General features: G+C 39.6%; 2 protein-coding genes across 3 annotated transcripts in view; one reads left to right on the forward strand and one right to left on the reverse strand.

The window, feature by feature from the left end:
* LOC134651920 (regulating synaptic membrane exocytosis protein 1) overlaps positions 1–18,457 on the forward strand; it is a 72,545-nt gene extending 54,088 nt beyond the window's left edge. The window contains exons 7-19 of one of the 2 annotated variants that reach the window (XM_063507033.1): positions 1,748–1,894; positions 1,979–2,214; positions 2,518–2,642; positions 5,149–5,317; positions 7,094–7,152; positions 10,749–10,939; positions 11,804–11,978; positions 12,690–12,846; positions 13,566–13,748; positions 14,145–14,306; positions 16,147–16,334; positions 17,859–18,017; positions 18,146–18,457. In XM_063507033.1, the coding sequence (XP_063363103.1) occupies positions 1,748–1,894; positions 1,979–2,214; positions 2,518–2,642; positions 5,149–5,317; positions 7,094–7,152; positions 10,749–10,939; positions 11,804–11,978; positions 12,690–12,846; positions 13,566–13,748; positions 14,145–14,306; positions 16,147–16,334; positions 17,859–18,017; positions 18,146–18,331 (2,137 nt within the window). In that variant the 3' untranslated portion in view covers positions 18,332–18,457. Of the gene's footprint in view, positions 1–1,747; positions 1,895–1,978; positions 2,215–2,517; positions 2,643–5,148; positions 5,318–7,093; positions 7,153–10,748; positions 10,940–11,803; positions 11,979–12,689; positions 12,847–13,565; positions 13,749–14,144; positions 14,307–14,744; positions 14,766–16,146; positions 16,335–17,858; positions 18,018–18,145 lie in introns of those variants that run through there. The other variant, XM_063507032.1, reaches the window with a different exon arrangement.
* The window catches only part of LOC134652019 (intraflagellar transport protein 172 homolog), a 45,629-nt gene continuing 39,744 nt past the window's right edge, over positions 16,162–22,046 (reverse strand). Inside the window, exon 36 of the mRNA XM_063507172.1 lies at positions 16,162–16,277. The gene's annotated coding sequence lies outside the window, so the exon portion shown is untranslated. The remainder of the gene's footprint in view (positions 16,278–22,046) is intronic.

The following is a 22,046-nucleotide window of genomic DNA, read 5'->3' on the forward strand; positions in this document are numbered from 1 at the left end:
GTATACATTTTATGGTAATCATAGTGGTTTGTTTAGTTTAGGTATCATAGTGGTTTTCCGAATCAAGGTCCGGGTCCGTGTCCGGATCCGGGTTCGAGTCCGAGTACGGGTCCGAGTCCGAGTACGGGTCCGAGTCCGGAGTCCGGGGCCCAGTCCAAGTCAAAATCGAAATTCAGAATCACAAAACGTGTACTATGCGTCGTTGAAGAGTTCTGTTCTGATCATCATCAGCAGTTCCGCTTCATCAAATGCCACAGTTTGTAATGTAAATGCTTGATTTTTTCTGATGAAAATATATAAAATTCTATACGTATGCCTTTAAGATTTGAGGAGTTCCCTCGATTCCTCATGGATCTCATGTTCAGGACTTGAGATTGACATAAATGTGCCTAAAAACCTAACTTGCTTAACAAACATAACGAAAAGGACAAATCGCCAAATGCGAGCTATGCGTCGTTGAAGAGTTCCGTTATGATCATCATCAGCAGTTCCACTGCATCAAATGCGACAGTTTTTAATGAAAATGCTTAATTTTTTGATGAAAATACAAAAATCTCTATATGCATGCCTTTAAGATTTGAGGAGTTCCCTCGATTCCTCATGGATCCCATCATCAGAACTCGAGCTTGACAAAAATGTGGCTTAAAAACTTAACTTGCTTAACAAACATAACGAAGAGGACAAATCGTCAAACGTGTACTATGCGTCGTTGAAGAGTTCCGTTCTGATCATCATCAGCAGTTCCACTTCATCAAATGTCACTTTTTTAAATGTATATGCTTGATTTGTTGATAAAAACACAAAAATCACTATATGTATGCCTTTAAGATTTGAGGAGTTCCCTCGATTACTCATGGATCCCATCATCAGAACTGGGTTTTGACAAAAACGGGACCAATCTGTATGCATATACATACAATCAAAAAAAAAATTTCAAAATCGGTCCAGTAATGACGGAGATATGGAGTAACAAACATAAAAAAAAAATAAAAAAAAAATAAAAAAAACATACAACCGAATTGATAACCTCCTCCTTTTAGATTTGGAAGTCGGTTAAAAAGAAGCCTATAGCTATGTATTTTCATGATACTATGTCACTGAGACCTACTTGCAGGATATGTATGTTAGAATTAGGAATATTGATTTCTTAGCTATTGTTATAAAGTAAAATGTGACGTTCCACGGCAAAAGGTACCTTATGGCACTTGGCGCTTACGTCGCATAGCGCCGCAATAATAATAGCGCGCGGCGGCGGAGCGGCGTTAATAATAGCGTAAGCGCCAACGGCCATAAGGTACCTTTATCTGTGGGACGTCACAAATGGTGCATGCTTCTTCCGACAGGCTGGCTCCGCATTTATGTTGTACAACACAATAACTGGCACAACTCATGATTAGTGTACTAAGGACAAAACAACGTTCATTAATCAAATACGAGCCATATAACCGCGAACATGTTGGACCCTTCTCACGAGCGAGCTACATATGCGGCGGAAATAAAAACTTTTAGAAGTATACCTATTACCCGTTTTCGCTTTAGGGTTCTACTTTATCATCATTTTGAACTTTATACTCGTTAGTAGCCGTAGACACAGTGATTGATAGCTCACAATTTAACACGTTCAATAGGTATCAGTGTTCAATGTGGAATACGAATAGAGTAGGTAAAACATTATTTTGCAGTGTAAAACTGTTTCAGGATAATCCCAAAAGGGAATTTTTAAACAAGTTTTATTTTATGCCCACAGAGCATCAGCAGTGGACGTGGTCGGCGGTGCGGGAGCAGGATCGCGTCGCGGCTCCTACCGTACAGAAGACACATCCGAATCAACGCCTTCAATTGCCGGACTCGCCGTTGACGAAGACCGCCCCATCAGGCGCCGCGGTAGTCAGCTGTAAGTCACAATTAATTTAGGATACCAGAGAAACAAAAGAAATAACTTAATATACTCATTTATGTTTATTTTAAAATAAATCAGTCCAGACATAGCCGCACTTCAACAAAGGACGGGGGCGCTCAGTGCAATGGCCGCTCTAGCTCGCACTGGAGACCCCTCCGAAGCGCCAGGCCCCTCGGCTGCAGCCGTGGCCGCCGCCGCTGCAGCCGCGCGACAAATGTCGGTTGACGCGGAGGCGATCAAGATCGTCATACACGACGTCGATGATCGCTCGCCACGACGAGTCTCGCTGCGTCGCGATCCTAATGACAAAAGATGTAAGTTTTATATAAGATGTAACTTTTTTAGCGTCAATTACTTGATCTGAGGGTCTACCGCGAACCACGTTCGAGGTGTTGTCTCCCTGTCACACTTTCGTACGAATTTAAAAGTGCGACAGAGAGGTGAGACTTGAGAGAGGCAACACGCCGAACTTGGTACTTTGTACATACATATGTACATACTTGAAGCACTCAATTGCTCAATTGGGAAACCATGCATACCTTAATGTGTGTTCAGGGTAGAGTCACACAGTGATTGGGTGCGGTGTTCGTCCTACTTATATAATTTTCCATACGCAGCACGTGGTTTCGGCATGCGCGTCGTGGGTGGCAAGCCGGACGCCAGCGGTCGCCGGGAGGCCGTCATAGTGTGGACTGTGCCCGGCGGACCCGCCGACGGGGCCGGCTTACAACAGGGTGACAAGGTATCTATACCATGTGAACGTCATTCGATTTACAAAATGTAGCAACGGGTATGTTTGTTACATACCCTTTGGGACATTTAATTCAAGGCTTTCATATTAGATGCCTGTTTTAAATGATCAGTGTTTTTTTTTTACTTATTAGGTTCAGTAGGCATGTCATTGCTAAAGTGTCATAACACTCATAACATACGCCCCACTTTGACGGTTCAAGAACTTGTACCATTATCGTTATATTGCGGTAATTGGTCGATTGACTGAATTCGTTGTACTATGTAGTTTGCAATGTTTCGAATAAGTATTACCTACATGCAAGTTGTTGAACCGTCTACACGGGGCTTTAGTGTTCAAAATAAATTCATTAAAATTTCCTCAGTCAGGTACACTATTATAAGAGTAAACCTATATAGTGTAAAACTAACAGGAAGTTTTGTAGGTAAAGAACAACTTACAGAAAGTTTGTAGGGAGAGATCTTAGCCTCCCCCCCCCCCCCCGTGCTCTGCGCCATATCATAACGTAAACTTTACAAAAACTTTATTCTACCTTCTGTTTTTTTCTAAATACTATCGCATGTTTACACGCAAAATTATAATTATGAATTGCATATTTTTCAGGAAACGCGGACAGTTGTGATTACTATTTATTTGAAATTTGGCATTATGCCAAAAGAGGCTCTATTCAGACGGCCTGACACGGTTTTAGTAGTTTGCTGTAAAAATATGTTTCAGTTGTATTTAGCAATACTTAATGATAACGGACTTGGAGGATACAACCATAGAATTAGAATAGACAAGAACAACTGTCAATCTTCAAAAGTGCGACCAAAAATGAAATGCAAGTGTGTGCGTAAATTGTCTATGTGAGATCAAAAATAGTGATGTCATGTTACAACATATTAATAATCTGTCGGTGTTTGATTGCTTTATCGACTACTTTTTCAAATGTGTTATTTTAAACGTTAAAATTCTACGACATTATGATGTATAAAATAACACCTGCACTGCGTGTGCTATCAAAATCGTTACAGCCTTATCTTAGTCTAACTCAGCGGTTCTCAATCTTTTTTTTTGACGGAACCCTTTTGGAAAGCGAAATACATACTTGATGGAACCCTACAATAAAACAATAGTTTTTATAGCCTGACCAGTAATATATGATAATTGTCAAGAGGGCGCTGTTATTCTCATGTATAGGGTGACAATTCAGTGTAGTATGAAAAAATTAGTTCCAGTGAAATTCCGCAACATGGCGCACCCTCAATAGATCCTGGTTCACCTATAGAAGTGTATTTTTTTATTAATAAGCATAATAATTATGCTTATTTTATTATTCTAAATTATTCTAAATTCTTGCGGAACCCCTGCAGGGGTGTCGCGGTACCCTCTTTGAGAATGGCTGGTCTAACTCTTACTGTGTTGGAAAGTGAAGTTTAAATTTACTGCTAAACATCTGCACCTTCAAAAAGGTATAACAATCGTTATTATTTGAAGTCGGTTATAAAGGTTAATATCTTAATTATGTCTTGTGAAGAAATGATTACATAGCTATTAATATACCGACAAGTTATCGATACTGTCATCAACATTTTGTCAAGCCCTAGCCTAAAGTAACAGTTTATGTTTTTACACAAAATATTTTAAATTATTGAGTAATATGATAAAATATTAGCACACAAAGGAAGAAAAACTTATAATCAACTGTATAAACCGGCTTCTTACACTTTTTATGCTGTTAATTTGACAAAATATCGTTAAGAAAATTTCGCTCGGAATATCATTATTCCTCTGAAATAAGTATTTGCAAGGTTTATTTGGCCCCGTGACACTGAAATCCGGTACACTACAAGACACTATCTTCATTGTATTACTTTATCAAATAGTTTTCTTCCGAATTTGTGTATATTTTTCAAATTGGCCGCTCGCTCGCTATTGGCTTGGTCGCTCTTGGCCGTCCGCGGCCGTCGTCAAACTCAAAAATGGTCACGTTTTCTCATTTGTAGTCTGACTCTTTCGCACTCATGCGATGTTCATATACGTGATGGCTTCCCTTTCGCACACTTCAGCTGTCTGTCAAGCGCGAGCGCGAAAATGACAAGTCTGTGGATACAACTAAACGGAGTAGCCATTAACAGGCTTTCCCCTCTGTCGAAAATAGGCGGCCAACGGTCATACAGAATGTATGGACTGACGTTTATCTGACATGGCTATTTTTACGTTACGCATACATTTGACGTTCCCCTCCCCCGCAAAAATCGGCAGACTGTTTTGTACAGAAAATTACAGACATGGCGTCTCCGTTTGATTATATCCTCCAAGATAACGGAGATTAATTTTCGATGCATTATTGCAATCCCTTCAGCCCGTAAATAGTTTTAATTTAATTCCAATATCTCATGTTAGTAATTAATATGAAATTGGTGCGTTAAAATGCAGGCTTAAGTGGTTTTAAATATATTGCCAGCATAAATGTTATGATTAGGTATAAGACTGATGTTATGTCTATGATTAGGTATTGGAATGGGGTGGAGTGCCGTTGACCGAGCGCAGTTTCGAAGAAGTGTGTTCTGTCCTGGATCGCAGCGGAGACAACGTGGAGCTCCTAGTGGAACCCGCGCCGCCCCAGGACGACACGGTCACGCCTGCCCCGCACTCCAGCCAACACCATCATGCCCTATATGGTACATTCTACATTGTTCTCCACTTGTATCTTAAATCTTAAAACCTGTTGCATTTACCTAGTTACTTCTACCTTGCCCCAGTCTCCATAGCAATAAAAACAATATACAGGATGATTCATGAGACGTGAGCCATGTGGACGAACCCTACACACTCGGTAAATGTTAATGGATCATTCACCAACGTATTTAAGTGAAACAACCACTCCTTTTTCCTGTTTTTAACTTTTTGGTAAGTAAAAGGTTAATTCTCTTCAATCATGTAGGTACACTGTACACCCTACAATGCTTAATTATGAAATATAAGACCTCTATGACCGATATTACAGATTTTTAATTATGAAGAAATATCTACGATTTTTAAAAGCAACCAGACCCTTTTGACATTTGTCACGAATAAAACAAAGATTATCAGTATTTGACGAAAGTATTTTAACTGTAGGGTGACCCTGCATGTCGTAAATAATTTAAAACTTTTTTTTTAACACAAAAATAACGTTTATCTCTATTACTGTACGAAACAATAGCTTATCATTAATTGAAGTTCACATCTCCTGAATTACCCTGTTTTAATGCTAGAATAGTAAAGTTAAAAAGCTTTACATAAGGAATTACAGTACTTAGAATAGATATCTCAATTTGACCGTGGCATCATATACAGGGTGTTTGGCAGATGACCCGTCGATTTTTTTGTGGTGTTGGTGGTATCATTTCCTTCCTTTCCGTCCTTGGAACTTAAGTTCTAGGAGCCGAACCGTGAACCGTGATTGAACCGTGGTTCTGGAGATACGATTTTTAAATGTTTTTCCTAAATTACCCAAAATCTGTCTACTTCCAAATACTAGTTTTTTGTTAAAGGGGTAACTTGGGAAGTAGGCGGCCCAGAACCGAGGCAGCACCCTCTCCGCTCGTAGAGCACTACCCGCCCCGTCAGGTAGTGCTCCACCACGTCCCTCAGGTAATGAGGCACTGCCTCCCCGATTTACCGTGTAGGGGAGGGAGCCGAACGCGTTGGCGATGTCCAGCGACACTGCCACCACTCCATCCCTCTTACCCTACGCTACCACTCCGAATTCCCTGAGTGCTCCCACCGCGTCTATCGTGGACCGCCCCCTCCGGAACCCGAACTGGCTGTCATGCAGGTCCGGCCCATCTCCGCCAGGTGCCACTGAATGCGGGAGGCCAAGATTTAAAACAAACGTTTAAAAAATCGTATCTGCAGAACCGTGGCTCCTAGGACTAAAGTTCCAAGGACGGAAAGCACGGAAATGATACCACCAACACCAAAAAAAAAAATTACAGGTCATCTGCCAAAAACCCTGTATAAATCCTAAAGACAATACCGTAAATACTGTAGAAGTGTACAGGTATAACATCTTTTTAAATACCGTAGGCACTGATCAAATTTTATACACATACTTATTCAGGCAGCACATCAAATAAATGTATATTATGTAGAATAGATATTAAAATGTTCATGCAGCAAAGCAACGCTTAAATTTTTTATTACATCTTTCTAAACGATTAATCTTCTTGCATAAATTCTTACTTTTCTCCGGTAAATACCATTTATTCTTACCTTACCTTTCCTTCTTCAAGATTTTCAGCTCAAATATTTTATTTCATTGCACCACTATATTTTTCAGACTCTTCTCATTTCTACCTTCACGATACTACCACCACTTTTAGAAGACAACCATAAAGGAACAGTACCAATGCGTGTTTATTGCAGCTAAACTCATTAGTGGTGTAATGCACAAAAATTGTTTTGGTTCACAGAACCGGATACCGACAAATCACCATCATCGCCGACCCGAAGGAAATTGCCGAAAACCCCGGTATAATACCCATAGGCTTTAATTGTTACGATATGTGTTGTGAACCCATGAGACATTGAGCAGTTCCGCTCGTTCCTTCATGTACTTTAGTAGAGACTGTCACTCAGTGCCTACTCCTCTGCGTTTCTCGGATCATTCATTAAGACTCTTATTCATGGTTTGCCCGAATTACCATTGATGTCTAAAGTTAATGGATCATCTCGGTGCTGAACAAATTCTCCATTACACCGGTGACGTTGACTGATTGACTGTACCTGGTTAAGATGAGATGATCCAATAACTAGGATTATGATAAATCCATGAATGACGTTGTTATTGTACTGTGAGGAGGTGAGGTATGTTAGACGTGATGTGTCTCCCGCCATGTTGTGCCATGTGAAGCGAGGAGTCGTATCGTGACCCATGCGCGGCCACTGCTCATTATATACCTTCTTCTCTATCCAAGTTGAGGCCTAAGGTAATAATAAATGTTGTTTGTTGTATTACTCGGCATACATCTTGCCGATTAGCCTTCGGATTCATGTTGGATACAGATATGAAGTGCAGGGGCTGACTTCGTTGCTCTGCTGTGATACTGTAGTAAACATCTTCCACGTTAGCCTAGTTGTAAGGTATTAGTGTTTCTATCTGCGACCGTAGATGTAATTTAACTTTATGACTCTTTTCCTGTTTAAGAAAAGGGTTACTCTGTTTGTTTACTTGAATGAAGTATAATTATATACCAACTTAAAATTAAACTTATTTGTTATCTATATTCGCTATCGTTTACATCATATTCCTAAGCGAAGTGTGTGAAAAAATACTACCTACTTATTTTCAGATTTTTATTTTTTCTAACACCTGACCAATATCATTAACTCGTCACCGGAGCTGGGCGGATGTGATTTGTAGGGCTTGATCGGCAAAATGACAAACATTAATGAAGTTCTACGTAAGTGTAGATAGACGCTAACCAGTTTAAATGTTCAATGGTAGATTAGGGGATTGATCGAATCCCGGTAACAATTACCATGTCATAGGTTCCTGTGGTGGACAATAGTGTGACTACATTTTGACACAGTATGTGTACAGTCCTAGTGAATCTAGAAACGCTGCCGCTTTCAGCTTAGTTAAAGCGTACACCTTCATACACGAGTCAAATATAATGGCCCAAAAGGACACGTCATTGACCACTTTACAAAAAAAATATACTCACAACCAGTGGAGAGGATAAAAGTGCAGCCGAAACGAGACGCAAGAAACAATGCACCTGCAGTGAAGTCGCGCCGCAGCGAGCGGCGAGCGAGGTGAGGCCCCGGCCGGCGGCCGCGCTCGCTATTGTGTTGTCTTCGACCCGCATCCTCGACGCCGCCCGCACTCCTGTTTGTACCGTCTCATGTCTTGCGCATCGAGTTTGTCCGAGTCTTGCTGTTGACTTAGCGTAGTGTATGCCGCACTTGCGTCCGAGACGCACGCAACGTCTAGTCTCGTAGCAGCTTGGAGTGGTGGCTGCACGGTCCACGCACACGTACCGCACTCGCCGGAACCCCTTGAGCGACAGGCGCGCGCCGACGGCGACGCTTCTGTGACGTCATGCGACTGACACTACAGCGATACACGTTGTACATACCGCTCAGTAGTTGATTGTCACGACTCATTCCTTAACATCTGAGAAATGCATGAAGTGGCACAATGTGGATATGTGCATTGATCTATAGTATACCGAGCACAGTAAAAACGTGGAACTTTTATGTGTGATACAAATTTTGTAACAACCATACGCCGTTTATGATATTAACTACCTCCATGTTTGTACAACTGTTTGTATTTCACTGCATTTATTTTTGTTTGTGTTATGTAACTGCTTTAATTTATATCGTACAGTTCCATTCCAACCAAATTATATTAAACATACATTATTTACAGTAATATTCTGCATACGATAGGGCGGTTAACCACGGCAATCAACAACATTTTATAAACAAAATTGTAACTAAACAAATGTAAGTGCTCTTATTTAGGTACACAGTAGTTTCTGCTATAAATAGAAGTAATGCTCCTGATATAGTATAGTAAAATAGCATTGCAATTCCTGCAGAATTTTCGCTAGTTAATTAAATTGGGCAATATAGGTTAAACTTGCTTCTAAATACAAACAACATCTGAACTGTACGAAAGTTCAACTAGGCACTCTCCAAATTATGTCGGCGCAATATAATACTAGATGTAGAATATAATACTACCTGCAGTAGTGTCAACGTCAAATCCAAAACAAACACGCGCAATATGTAGCATAACGCTTTAGAAAGTTTCCCTTGCATAGATCCAACAAAAGCTTTTGTAAAGTGAAAGTTGACATTTTGCATTAGATTTCAATTCATAATTAGGCATACATATTTAGTAAGCGTCAATAAGATAATTTGCTCTAAAAATTGGTCTCGGGTGAATACATTTATCATACTCCAATAAATATTAGGTACCTACTTATACGAAATTGCAGCTTATTAAAACGATATCAGCATGACCAACGCTTTCTGCATGGCGGATAAGATCGTCCGATTTTATAATTACTTTATGTTAAAATAGAGATGCCTCAGCCCGAAGCATGTGACTTAATTGAAATATTTTGCAAGTGAGATGAGTTAAATATTTGCAAGTTATGATATGAACCCACTGATCGCGATGTGAATGCAATTGCTATGAATCGCACAGATTGAATGGGAATTTTGAGTTTGTCTCTCCTGACAGAGATTCGATACAATAGCTGACCGTTGCTGCATGTTACTCGATCAAGGACTAGGTATGCATTCCCCAGCCGCCGCAAGACTGATTTAGATATTGCATTCTAGGTCTTGATAAAAAATTTACGTACCCTTTTCATTTAATTTTATTTATTGTGCCTACAGTCATTCGTCAATTAATGTTTCGTAGATGTGTGCAGATTACGTAAGCCGTATAGCAGTGTGACCCAGTGCAAGTAAACAATGAGTAATAAACAGAGATCGGACAGATGGGCGTCATTGCTCGCAGTAATGTGGACAAGACTTCGAAATTGATTAAATAATTAATCATTTAATTATTTTAATTAATTTTTTACTTAAGATTTAATTTTGTTCCCTTGTCAATAAATAGCACTTAAATATATTATTGATATAAAAAAATGAATACCTACAGAAAACATACTGATTAATTTCTTTAATAAATTTACATTATAAGAAATCTTTGTGTTTTTTATTGATTAGGAATCAAAATGTATGTTGTGATTTTTTGTAATGTTTAATTTGAATTCTGTACAACTGTACTTTTTTGACATTCATAAGTGCATTATATTAATGCCTAAATTGAAAAATAAAGAATTGAATTGAAAATTAAACCTCAGGTAAGAAATTATGATTAATTATTTAATCAATTTTGGAGTCATGTCCACATTATTGCGAGCAATGTCGCAAATTTGTCCGATCTCTGGTAATAAATGACTATTTTCATAAAACAACTTACGTTTCTGATATGAAACGCATTTTTATACTGTGTTAGCGTTATTTCGGTTCATTGGTCACATATCTATACCGCTGCACGAATTTAATATTCAGAATTTATCAAGGCAATTTGATACGTAGGAGCAGGAGAGGGCCGAGCGAGCCCGCGAGCGGCCCGCGGCGCGCGCGCAGCTGCAAGTGTGGTTCGAGAGCGAGATGCGCAAGCTGGTGGTGGTGCTCATCGCGGCAGACGACCTGCCGCCGCGAGACCACACGCTCGGATACGGAGACGAGCCTGAAGCATTCGCCAGGATAAGGCTTTTGCCGTCACTGTAAGAATCTTGTCATCATTATTTCTTCTTTTTCCCGTTACAATGTTTTGGGATCTTTATTTATGATTTTTTAATTATTTTTTCTACTCCAGCACTTAAATGTGTCAATTAAATGACTGACAGTGATATCTAAAGCAATGTCATTTGAATGATTTGTCTATAGGCTCATAAGATGACTGCTAGCAGTCATCTTATGAGTATAATACAACTGCTTTATTTTTTTTAAAGATACAAGTTCCGATCATCTTGATTGAAAGAGGTATGTTTTCATTTACAATAATAACTCTTTTTTTTTTTAATAATAACTCAATTTTTTTTAAATAATAACTCTTTTTTTTTAATAATAACTCTTTTTTTTTGCTGCAGCTGTCATAGAAAAAGTAATGTATGCAACAGCTCATAATTGGTTCTTAAAATTCTCGGGTCTTTTTTTACAAAACTCGACTACGTCTCGTTTTGTAACTTCGACCCTTGAATTTTAAGAACCCTTATTATATCACTGTTGCATAAACTACTATTTATCCCTAAATCTTAGAATTTCTAAAAATCATCCCATGGCTATAATTCATTAAAGCGTTTGCAGTTTTACACCACAATATCATTTGTTGCCCGTGGTCCTACCGCGTAGTCCTACTGGTAGTACCACGGGCAATTTTTTTTGTCCGTGGTTCTATCAGTAGGACTATAGGCAAGTAAAATTACCTGTAGTTCAACTAGTAGTACCACGGGCTTTTTTTCATGTCCGTAGTTCTATCAGTAGGACTACGACCAAATTGCGTTGCCCTTGGTTCCACTAGAAGTGATAGCAGCTCCCGTGTAAATAAACGAGACGCGACGATATATAAATATCAATGTTACTTTTAGCGAGACCTGCCCACCGGTTGAAACAGACCCCGCGTCCGCGTCATGTAGTCCAGTTTGGAACGCCACCTTGGGTTTCGGCGGTTTAACGGCAGATCTCCTGGCAGGTCGAGCGCTGGAGCTCACCCTGTGGGACGCCTGCCCTGGAATCGATCCAGTACTTATTGGAGAATGCACTGTGAGAACTAGCAATTTTAGCTGTAGATTTTATTTTATATTAAGAAATAATAAACAATATTATACTAATAAGTTTAATTAATATTTTACCCCAGCACTGCCAGTATGTTAGATATTAACATGCCTTTCTTTCTTAGTTCGCACAAATACGGTAGAATGTAGTAGATATCTGATATAATCCTAGGATGTTAAATTCCACTAGAATTCTGCTAAGCTGAGAAATGTATCTTTAAGGATGTGTTTGTGTATTCACGTACGAGTACCTTATTCATAGCTTAACGTAGCTTGGCACTGGTGGAAAAGTTTTGTAGCTCGTAGCTTTAACCTCTATCACCTTTTAGCGTATACGTCTCAGTGGTTCTATAGTATACTTACCTAACTACTTACCTTACTTTATAGTATTGTAAAGAGCAGGGATCGGAACCGTTTTTTTGCAAAGACTTAGAAATAACCATATTTTTCAAATTATTTTATACTCGAAATGTAGGACTCAGTTGTGTTTTTAGGTTACGACTTCGTATTATTAGATTTCCCAGTTAGAAATGAAGTAATTAGCAAAGATCGAAAAAATACCGTTTCCGTTCCCATACAAAAAATACCGGTATCCGATCCCTGGTAAAGAGTGAGTTTAATATACCCATTGTGACGTACCCTGCTTAGCTATGTCTAGTGTGCACACTTGGACACCTACTAAGATGGATATAATTTGCAGATGGATTTGGAAAAGGCGTTTGCGGAAGAACGTGCAGTGTGGTGGACGCTGGAGGAGCGCGGCGGGACGCGGTCAGCCAACGCCTCCCCGCGGGGCTCTCTCACAGGTGCGCGAGCGCTCCGACGCGGTGACTTTGCCTCGCAACGCTCTTGTTCAGGTACATTAGGTACACAATTTAGCGCAAGAGACAACAAATGTAGGTGAATGTCTTAGCTTCTATTGATCTTCCGAAATTATATTAGAAGCCGCTTTGCAATAGGTAGGTATAGGTGTAGTGCATAATTATTTTCCATCGTGTTTTCACGGAAACGTACGAACGTATCTTGCTATTCCAGTCAGTCTCGGTTTGAAAAGTATAGCCTGACCAGTAATATATGATAATTGTCAAGAGGGCGCTGTTATTCTCATGTATAGGGTGACAATTCAGTGTAGTATGAAAAAATTAGTTCCAGTGAAATTCCGCAACATGGCGCACCCTCAATAGATCCTGGTTCACCTATACTAAAGTTGTCTCAAGTAGCATGACAAATACGATAGTTTCCGGTAAAAAACGATGGAAAACAATAATGCACTACATCTGTATAATCCTATATTATACACGGTGTACTTATGAAAAACATTAAATTTAATGTGACATTCCACAGCAACATAATTAACAAGTTTTCTACGCACGTTTCATGTTACTTTCGTAGCTCGATGTGGTTCGTATTCGTGGATAGCGCTGTAGTGCACAGCTTCAAACCTTTTGTTTTTATGCTTGTCAAACCGTACCTATAGGCAAACAGCAATTGAAATTAATTATCTTAGCGGAGCGCTTAATGCTTAATGTTACGCCTGCAAAATAAAGCTACATTTTTTTTCTACGAAATATTTCAGATGATGTGGATTCCATCGGGGAGTGCGCATCTTTACTCCATCCAGACCACGCGTGGGTCGGCGGCTCCAGACGTGGCTCATCCCAGTCAGAAACCTTGGAAGTTGAGGTTTACCAGCTTGGAAAAGACTTCTCACGTTCTTTACCTGGATCGCGACGATCATCATTCCAGCAGCAGGAGAAAGGTGAGCATTACAAACGCTTGTAACAATAAAATCATCTACATATATGATATCATTATTAGTTCCGATGTACCTACCCCAACAACTATGCAAATAAGTATCGTCATGTGTTTATACATTACACATTTAATAAAATTTCGAGCATGTCACCTCACTTATCCATAATGCATACTTACCTAATTAGAAAACATGCATCTATAAATGTCTTCCGCATCTATGTTGTACTGAAATTAAATGCACTAGGTCACATCACAACCACACTGTTCAGTATATAGTAATAAAATACATCTTGTATTCTAAATTACGGCGACGACGGTTAAATGTGGGGGCTTCAGATCGTAAGTAGAACTAATCAAATAGGTATATTTATATGAATTGGGCTGGCTGGGTATTCCATAGACGCCGCTGCGGGCACTGACAGCGGCGCCGGGCCGTCGCAGCGCAGCGAGCGGCGGCGCTCGTCCTGCGTCCGCCGCGACCCCGACGACATCCTGCGCTCGCTGCGCGCCGTCAAGGGCGAACTCGGCCGCACGCTTTCCCTCTCCGGGTCCACCGCCCGGCGTAAGTAACACTCCATCTGGCAGACTGGTATTCTTAACGATGTTCATTATCTTTCGTGCACCATGAACTTCTGGAGAACTCGTTTTATGTCGTGTTCAATAAGATGAGCATATGTAACGAGCCTGTACGGTTGATTTATTCTATGACACTATTTAATCTTTTTTGGATTCGATAACCGTACCGACGTATGTACTAAAGGTTCCGAGTACTACTGGCATCCTTTTTTATTGATTTTTGATTCTGTTACCTTTTCATTCGATTTCTTTTTGTACGATTCCCGGCGCCTATAATGCCCTAAAGCACCCTTTTATTCAACACTTGAACGGCAAACGCCAATGATACGTCATAATCACACGCCCCTAACCCTACCGCCATAACATTATGCAAACATTGAGGGTAGTACTGACTTGTGCTGTGTTGTGCTTGTTTGGTCAGCAGCGACGGACCGTTAGCACCTCGGTAAGCGACTCCCGCCGCCCGCGGCGCGCGCGCCTGCTCCCGTAGAGGGTTTGTTCGTGCGCGGTGTCGGTGTACGCGTTCCCTTGTGACGTCTGACGGCCGCCGGCCCCCGTATCCCGGTTGCGTGGTGTGCGACCGGCATACCCGGGCCCGTAGTGTAGCATGGGTCATAGCTTGCGCGGCGGCCGCGCGCACGTGCGCACGCACCGTTGAATGTGGCTGCGCCCGACGCTTCTCATCACTTCACTGTGTCTGTACTGTTACTGTCCTGACGCATGCCCGGCGCATGCCGCGGGCGATCACGCACACTTCATCTGTTTCTGTGTTCCGTCTGTTCGGCTGACGTTCATCTCGATGGCATTGTGTCGCCTAGGATGTTTCGGGCTTCATACCTAACTCTGCGAATGTCACTCATTGTTAAGATGCGCATTCTATTAGTTTCTTGTACATACCTAATTTAATAATTCTTATCCTTAGGTCGTAGTTGGATATTTAAACAGTTTGTTAACAAATGCGTTTCATTTAATTTTGAAAGAGCGAATGAATGTAGCAAACGAGCGGGATAAGTATATAGGACCCACATAATGGCGACTCACCTAGTTTGCGGGTGGTGGCATGAGCTCAACAATAGTCTTCCACCTACACATCAATTTAATTAATGAATTACTTAATGGCTGTTCATAACACTTGAATGCTTACATTCCTACTAATGAGTTCAAGATCGCTTCAGGCAACTATTAGAAACTCGACACTCTTGGCTGCACACGTTTAAACGCTTCTTCTTTCATTTATGTGTTTAGGAATCGAATCAATTGGAATATATGTATACAAAAATGTACATTGGCTCGAAACTGTTTGACGTGCTTATTTTATATGTAATGTTAATTTTTAATCATTTTCAGTGTTAAATTGAATGGTTTTTCTTATTTTTGTAACTTTAATTTATAAGTTATATAACTTTTAATAGACCAGTGTCTCATTAAAAATCATTTGACAATCGAGTAGAAATGTATAACTTTATCCACTTAAATGCCTGTTTAAACGAGTAACTATAGTTAGGTTATATTATAACCTTAATCATTCTTCTCAGAAATAACAACAATAAAGTCGGTTTTCTATGAGCGAGGTCAGGCGAGAATAGTTTTTAAAATTTATACGATCGGTGATGAACCAATGAATATTCGATCGTCGATAATATGAAATTCTGCCGCCTTGCTAGTGGAAAAGCGTGTGCTAGTGGAAAACAATAACACTCCCAATAATCGTCAAACATTCGCTGGTACCAACCGATGAGCGGTGGCGGACGCTTGACGCATACATGGGGTAATGGGGTTATTCCGCGCACGGCCGTGGCGTGGTAGTATCGATGTTGACGCCGCAGGTACGGCGACGGGGCGCAAGGGCAGCATGTGGGCAGCCGTGCCGGCGGCCTGCGAGGCGCTGGGCGACGACGAGGACTCGGTGCCGCTCGGCCCGGGCCAGATGCCGCCTCGGAACGCCTCGCTGCCGCCGCTGCACGCGGAGATCAACATCAGCATGATCATGATTAAAGGACAGCTTGAGCTTGAGGTCAGTGCCAAATTAACAAGTTTCACTTTAAATCCTTTCATTTCGTAGGTACGCGTTAACGCGTAGTGAAATGTATGTCTAGCGGACATTTTGGCGTAGCACTTTGATCACGAGATACTTGCTACGGCGTAGCGTACTGACGTGGTGAAAACTTTGTAGTGAAAAACATCCCCCTGCTAATTGTGAGCCACGCAAGTGCCACAAATGGAACTTTCTGGGAAATAAAGAGGAAACGTGTTCTTATCTTTCTAGATAAGATTCGTCCCTCTTTAGCTCCCAAAAACAGGCCACAAAATCTGAACTTAAAAATATATTTTGCTTTTTCTTAACGGTCATAAATGTTAAAGTGACAGAGTTATACCAATTTTAAAGGCAATATAAAAATGGGCTCGAATTACCCTCATTATTAATGGAATGGTCTTTACCTAAATCTAAAATAGTCTAAGATATTTTTATGATATTAACATTACAAAAACACTATAGCACGTATATAAGTACCACATCGCATCGCGATATTTAATACTTATAGGAAACAATTTTTTCCCTTGACATTTCACGACGCTCTTGACATTGTTCGTGCATAAGCCCTCCAGAATATTTTAATCTTACAGAAATCAGAGTTTTCCCACAACCATAATAAGTAGGCTCGTAGCGATGCAAAGGGCCTCGCCAAAGGCCCATATTCTCGAACATGCTTTTGGCGTATCAAAATATATTGAAAATAAATTCGTTGCATACGCTTGCTCATTCTTGAGTTCAGCCAGATATGTATGAGCCCCACACACTAATATCATATGGAATTGGTATTATATTAGCATCTCATTTTCGTTTCCATATGCGACCCATGGGGTAACGTCGTTATGGTTATTGCCTCATCCAATATCCGTTCTTACATGCGTAGATTTAACTAAATAGCTCTTTTCGACTAAATTACTGTGCTATGAAATGTGTTTATCAAGTTGTATAAAAGCGTAAACGGCCCTTCAGATTGTGAGTTCATTTTCTTGAGCACTGTTTTAATGCACATATTTACATACGACGAACTTAGAGACTCGCAACAACTTTCTAGTATAATATTCCTACTCAGGATATGCAGAATAACATGTAAGTAGCTAAATATTATAAAATATTATTACACAAATTGATTAAGTCCCACAGTAAGCTCAATAAGGCTTGTGTTGTGGATACTTGGACAACGATATACATTATTATATAATATACAAAGTACAATAATATGCTTAAAAATATTTCTACAATTATTATTCTACTTATAGTGGTTAGCTAATTATTGTGACCTAAAGTCTATTTTTTTATTCGGTAGACTAAAATGATATTTCATAGTATGAACATCATGTGTCATTTCATACTTATGAAATGTCATTTTAGTCTACCGAATAAAAAATAGACTTTACTTTAGCGAAAATAATTTTGTCATCAAGTTATCATATGTAATTTGAAAAGGTACTTAATACATATTGGTTCACGCACGCTCACTTGATTTAAACACACTCTTTGTTGTATTAGATCTCGCACGCACGGCGAGTGTATGGCGTGAACGGCGAGGTGCCAGACTCATACGTCAAGTGCTACCTGCGCGATGGCGACAAGTGGCTTCACAAACGCAAAACGCGAGTTGTTCGGCGTACCACCGAGCCGCATTTCAAACAGACGCTCAAATATCAGGCAAGTTCTCTATCAAAATGTTTACAAATCATATGAACATTGATATCAAAAAATATAGACGGCGGCGTTGGATATTTGAGAATCACTTCCGGGCTATGAAGGCTGATCTTGTAGTTTACATATTCTAGGCAAACGAGGCACTGGGGCGCACATTGGTGGTGATGCTCTGGCAGCGCTGCGGCGGATTCGAGCACAACCTCGCCCTCGGCGGAGCGGAGATCACGCTCGACAAGCTCACGCTGCCCCAGCGCACGTACGGCTGGTACCCGCTGTTCCCCGCCACCTCGCTCGCGGCCGACGAGTCGCCCGACTGATCCAGGGAGCCGTCGCCGGAGCGGCGCGACAACTAGCGCCTCCGCGACGGCTCACAACAACTCGTGTTTGGCCACCTTGCCACGTGACGGCGACCGGTGACATGCTTGGAACCGTATCAGCTTAGACACAACCATAGAGAAAAAATACATAGAGTGCTCACTCCATACATCAGTTTTAGTACCAAAAAGACTATTAGCATCTAGCATCGAGTAGCGGAACTATCAGTACTGCTACTTGACAATAGATGTAGCCACCGACCGGAAAGTCTCATGCTGTTGAGATAAGACTTTCCGGTCGGTGCTACATCTATTGTCAAGTAGCAGTACTGATAGTTCCGCTACTCGATGCTAGATGTAGACACTGAAATTAATAGTCTGAACTGATGTATGGAGTGAGCAATCTATGTATTTTTTTCTCTATGACACAACGGATCATGTAAATACCCCGTCATAACAAAATGCCATAATCATAATTTTTATTCTATGATCATATATTCATCAGTCACACATAAAAGCTGATGCGCTCTCAATGTAATGTCACAAGCAACTGATTGTAGTCCTTGTCTACATGTACGAGTTCGTGAGGTAATTGTGTAACGCCCATTTCCACAAGTGCTGCCCTATACAGACTCTAATTCGTGTTAATTGTTAGTTATACGGAGTGTAAATAGTTTAAATTGATGTAATATTGTCTCAATCATGCTGCCTATGGCCGGAGCATGTAAAACTCTTAGTTATGCGCGAATATGTTCGTGTATTATTGGATTGTGTAGAACATGAAAGTAAAATGTATTAGTTCCATGTTGTCAACGATTTATTTATCGGCTCATTTACAGATATGTACTTGGATAAATATTCCGATGATTATACAAACGAGATATTAATTTTCTGCGACCGTCTGACCGATGTGAACAGAGCTCACTGAAACAGCGATGTTGCCGTGGCATTAGTAGTACTTAACAACAAAGGAGCTTATAGTGGATTGCTTCTACTCTTAAATTATGCGTAATGTTTGTAGAAATTTTATATGTTACGTGTTTGTATTAACATTATATAGTCTAATATCGTAAACTTATAGACATTGCGTAAGTAGTTGAATGTTATACTGTTTACCAACAAACTATACTTAGTATGAACGTTGGAAGCCATTTTAACTGTAGAGATGTTACAGTCTAAGTATACTCTATTTTTATTATTACCGACATATCTACAAATGTTTCCACTTTTCAAAATTTCGCGTGACATATACATATGTACGTTACTTTTTTAACACATCATTTATTTTGTAAAATGTATTATGTGCCTAAAAATACATAATCAGACGTAATTGAAAACTTATCTTGAACAAATATTAAATTTAGTCTCCGAGTTAAAAATAAAGCGGCATTATATCGTACTTCCAGAATTAGGTACTTACATATTTAACGTAAATTTTCAACAACATGCTGTTTACTACAAAAACTTTAGACAAAATATTTCATCTAGGTATTTAGTACCGTATAGGTAATATCTTGTAAATAGCTCGTCTCTGATAACCCCAACTTCGACACTTTGCCTTATACGATTAATACATTTCTAACGTTACTCTAGCTAGTGGTTAAGCGCGTCTAGGTACTATTCTTCCAAGGTTGTGCTTTAGTGAATTTTCCCTAATACATTATATACCTCCAAGTCGGTCTTACGACATTTTCTAATCTACCTACTACATTGTAAGAGCTTGGTCTCATCCCATCAAATCATAAGCCCAAGCTGTAAATACGTAGAAACCCATGCATGTTCAATGTAAATCTTTTATCAAAATTGTCTACGCACAACTACTTTCGTGATAATGATAACATATTACTCGTACTAGTTTATTAGATGCCATAAAGCAATTCCAATCGAATAAATCCCAATTGATAAAGGAAAATACGGTTTACTGTTTGTACTGTGCGCACTAAGTAAATTTCACTTTGTTACCTAGTTAAAGATAAAAAGACTCGTGGAGAAAAAAACGTTTTTAAAATCATCGGCTAGGGCGCACAATTCGTAGCACGAAAACTTGATAGGTATCAAAAGAAAGGTCTAGCTGAATTTATACCTACAAAATCATAGAACAGATTAAATATTTATGAAACAACTACCTATCGTTCAAAGTGCATATCTAAGAATGTAAATTTATAATATAAAATGTCTTGTCAAAATCTGTGTTCTTCCAGTGCTGTACTAGCTTAGTGGCTCGCTGACAATATATCGAATAATACGAGCGCTTCTATCGTACGTAATCTAAAGTAAGGGTAACACTAGCTTAGCGTGCCCTATTCTAGACTACTCTAGTCCACGTTTTGCCTACACAAATTAGATACTATTTATTACACATTACTGTAGTTATTATTTTATCACGGTTGTACATTTTCTAAGAGAGAGAAATATTGAATAGCTAAAATGATCCTTTACTAGATTAGATATAACTTAAAATAATATTTCTAAAGATGCCAGATTTGTCAGACGTATTATTAACTATAGTTTGTGAATTTCTCATTTGAATAATATAACGACATTGTCAAAACAAAGCACATTACAATGTACAATGTACCTACACGACGTCACAGAATAAATAATAGTAGGTACTAAGTACAGAAGACTCACTCTCTAACAAAACGCGTCTGTTACGATCAGCACAGATATGGCCGCTAGGTGGCGACAGCGCCACGCGCGGCTTATGGCTTTCCCCAAAATTGGGGCCGAACGGATGTACTTTTAGCTACCTGTAGCAAAGCGACGAAATCGCGGAGTGAGACACGCCTAACGACGTGTCGATGCGTAGCAATTTGCTGAAGTCCACGCAAAATGGTACTTAATCGAAACGGATTTGAAAATTTGAGGACTTAGGAAATGGTTATATGCGGCGACACATATTTGTACCAATATTAAAAAGTATTGAGCAAGTTACAAATCTGTGTTCTTTGTCAAACTATAGGTACTCAATAAATAGGTAGCTTTTCATTCCAAATCATACATCTATTGCTCCTCTAATTATACATACAGTACTAAAACGCGCTGTGGTTGAAATTTAACATATACATATTGATTGTTTGTTATTGATATTTTATTATGTCTAGATATTAAATTATATATTTACTTAAAATAATATTAAATCGTATCCGATACAGTCGGCTACGAACAAACCACTTACGCTTACTATCTTGATATTTTAGTATAACAAAAAAATATTCGATATAAGAAAGAGTTGTAAAAAGACGTATTATCTAACGTTGTGCCTCGAAACGCCCCGATACCGAAGAATGCAGTTTGTTTTTATCATCCTGGCCCGTACACACTACCAATGTATAATTTCCTTTCGCCCTAGTGATATGCACGTGGTCCACTTACCTTTAATGTCTGTATCGCTCTTCAATGTGATATGGTATCGGATATCATGCTGATCACTTGTCTGTAATTAGGTGTACGAAGTTTCTTACTTCATGTGTCGTATTGTTTCTTCCTAGATTGAAATTGGTCATTTCTACAGCCGCTATCTTGATGAAAACTAAACAATTCAACTAAAAATATTATGAACAAATGGTCGGTATCATCTTGGGTCGTCCCATTCGTTTTTCGTCAAGTTCTTAAATTAGTCCTATTCTGCTTTCGTCACTCATTCTACATTGAAAGCCACCGACGATTGTGACAAATGTAGAATGAGTGACGAAAGCAGGATAGGACTAATTAAAGA

This window comes from Cydia amplana, chromosome 11 (assembly GCF_948474715.1).
Source record: "Cydia amplana chromosome 11, ilCydAmpl1.1, whole genome shotgun sequence".
NCBI lineage: Eukaryota > Metazoa > Arthropoda > Insecta > Lepidoptera > Tortricidae > Cydia > Cydia amplana.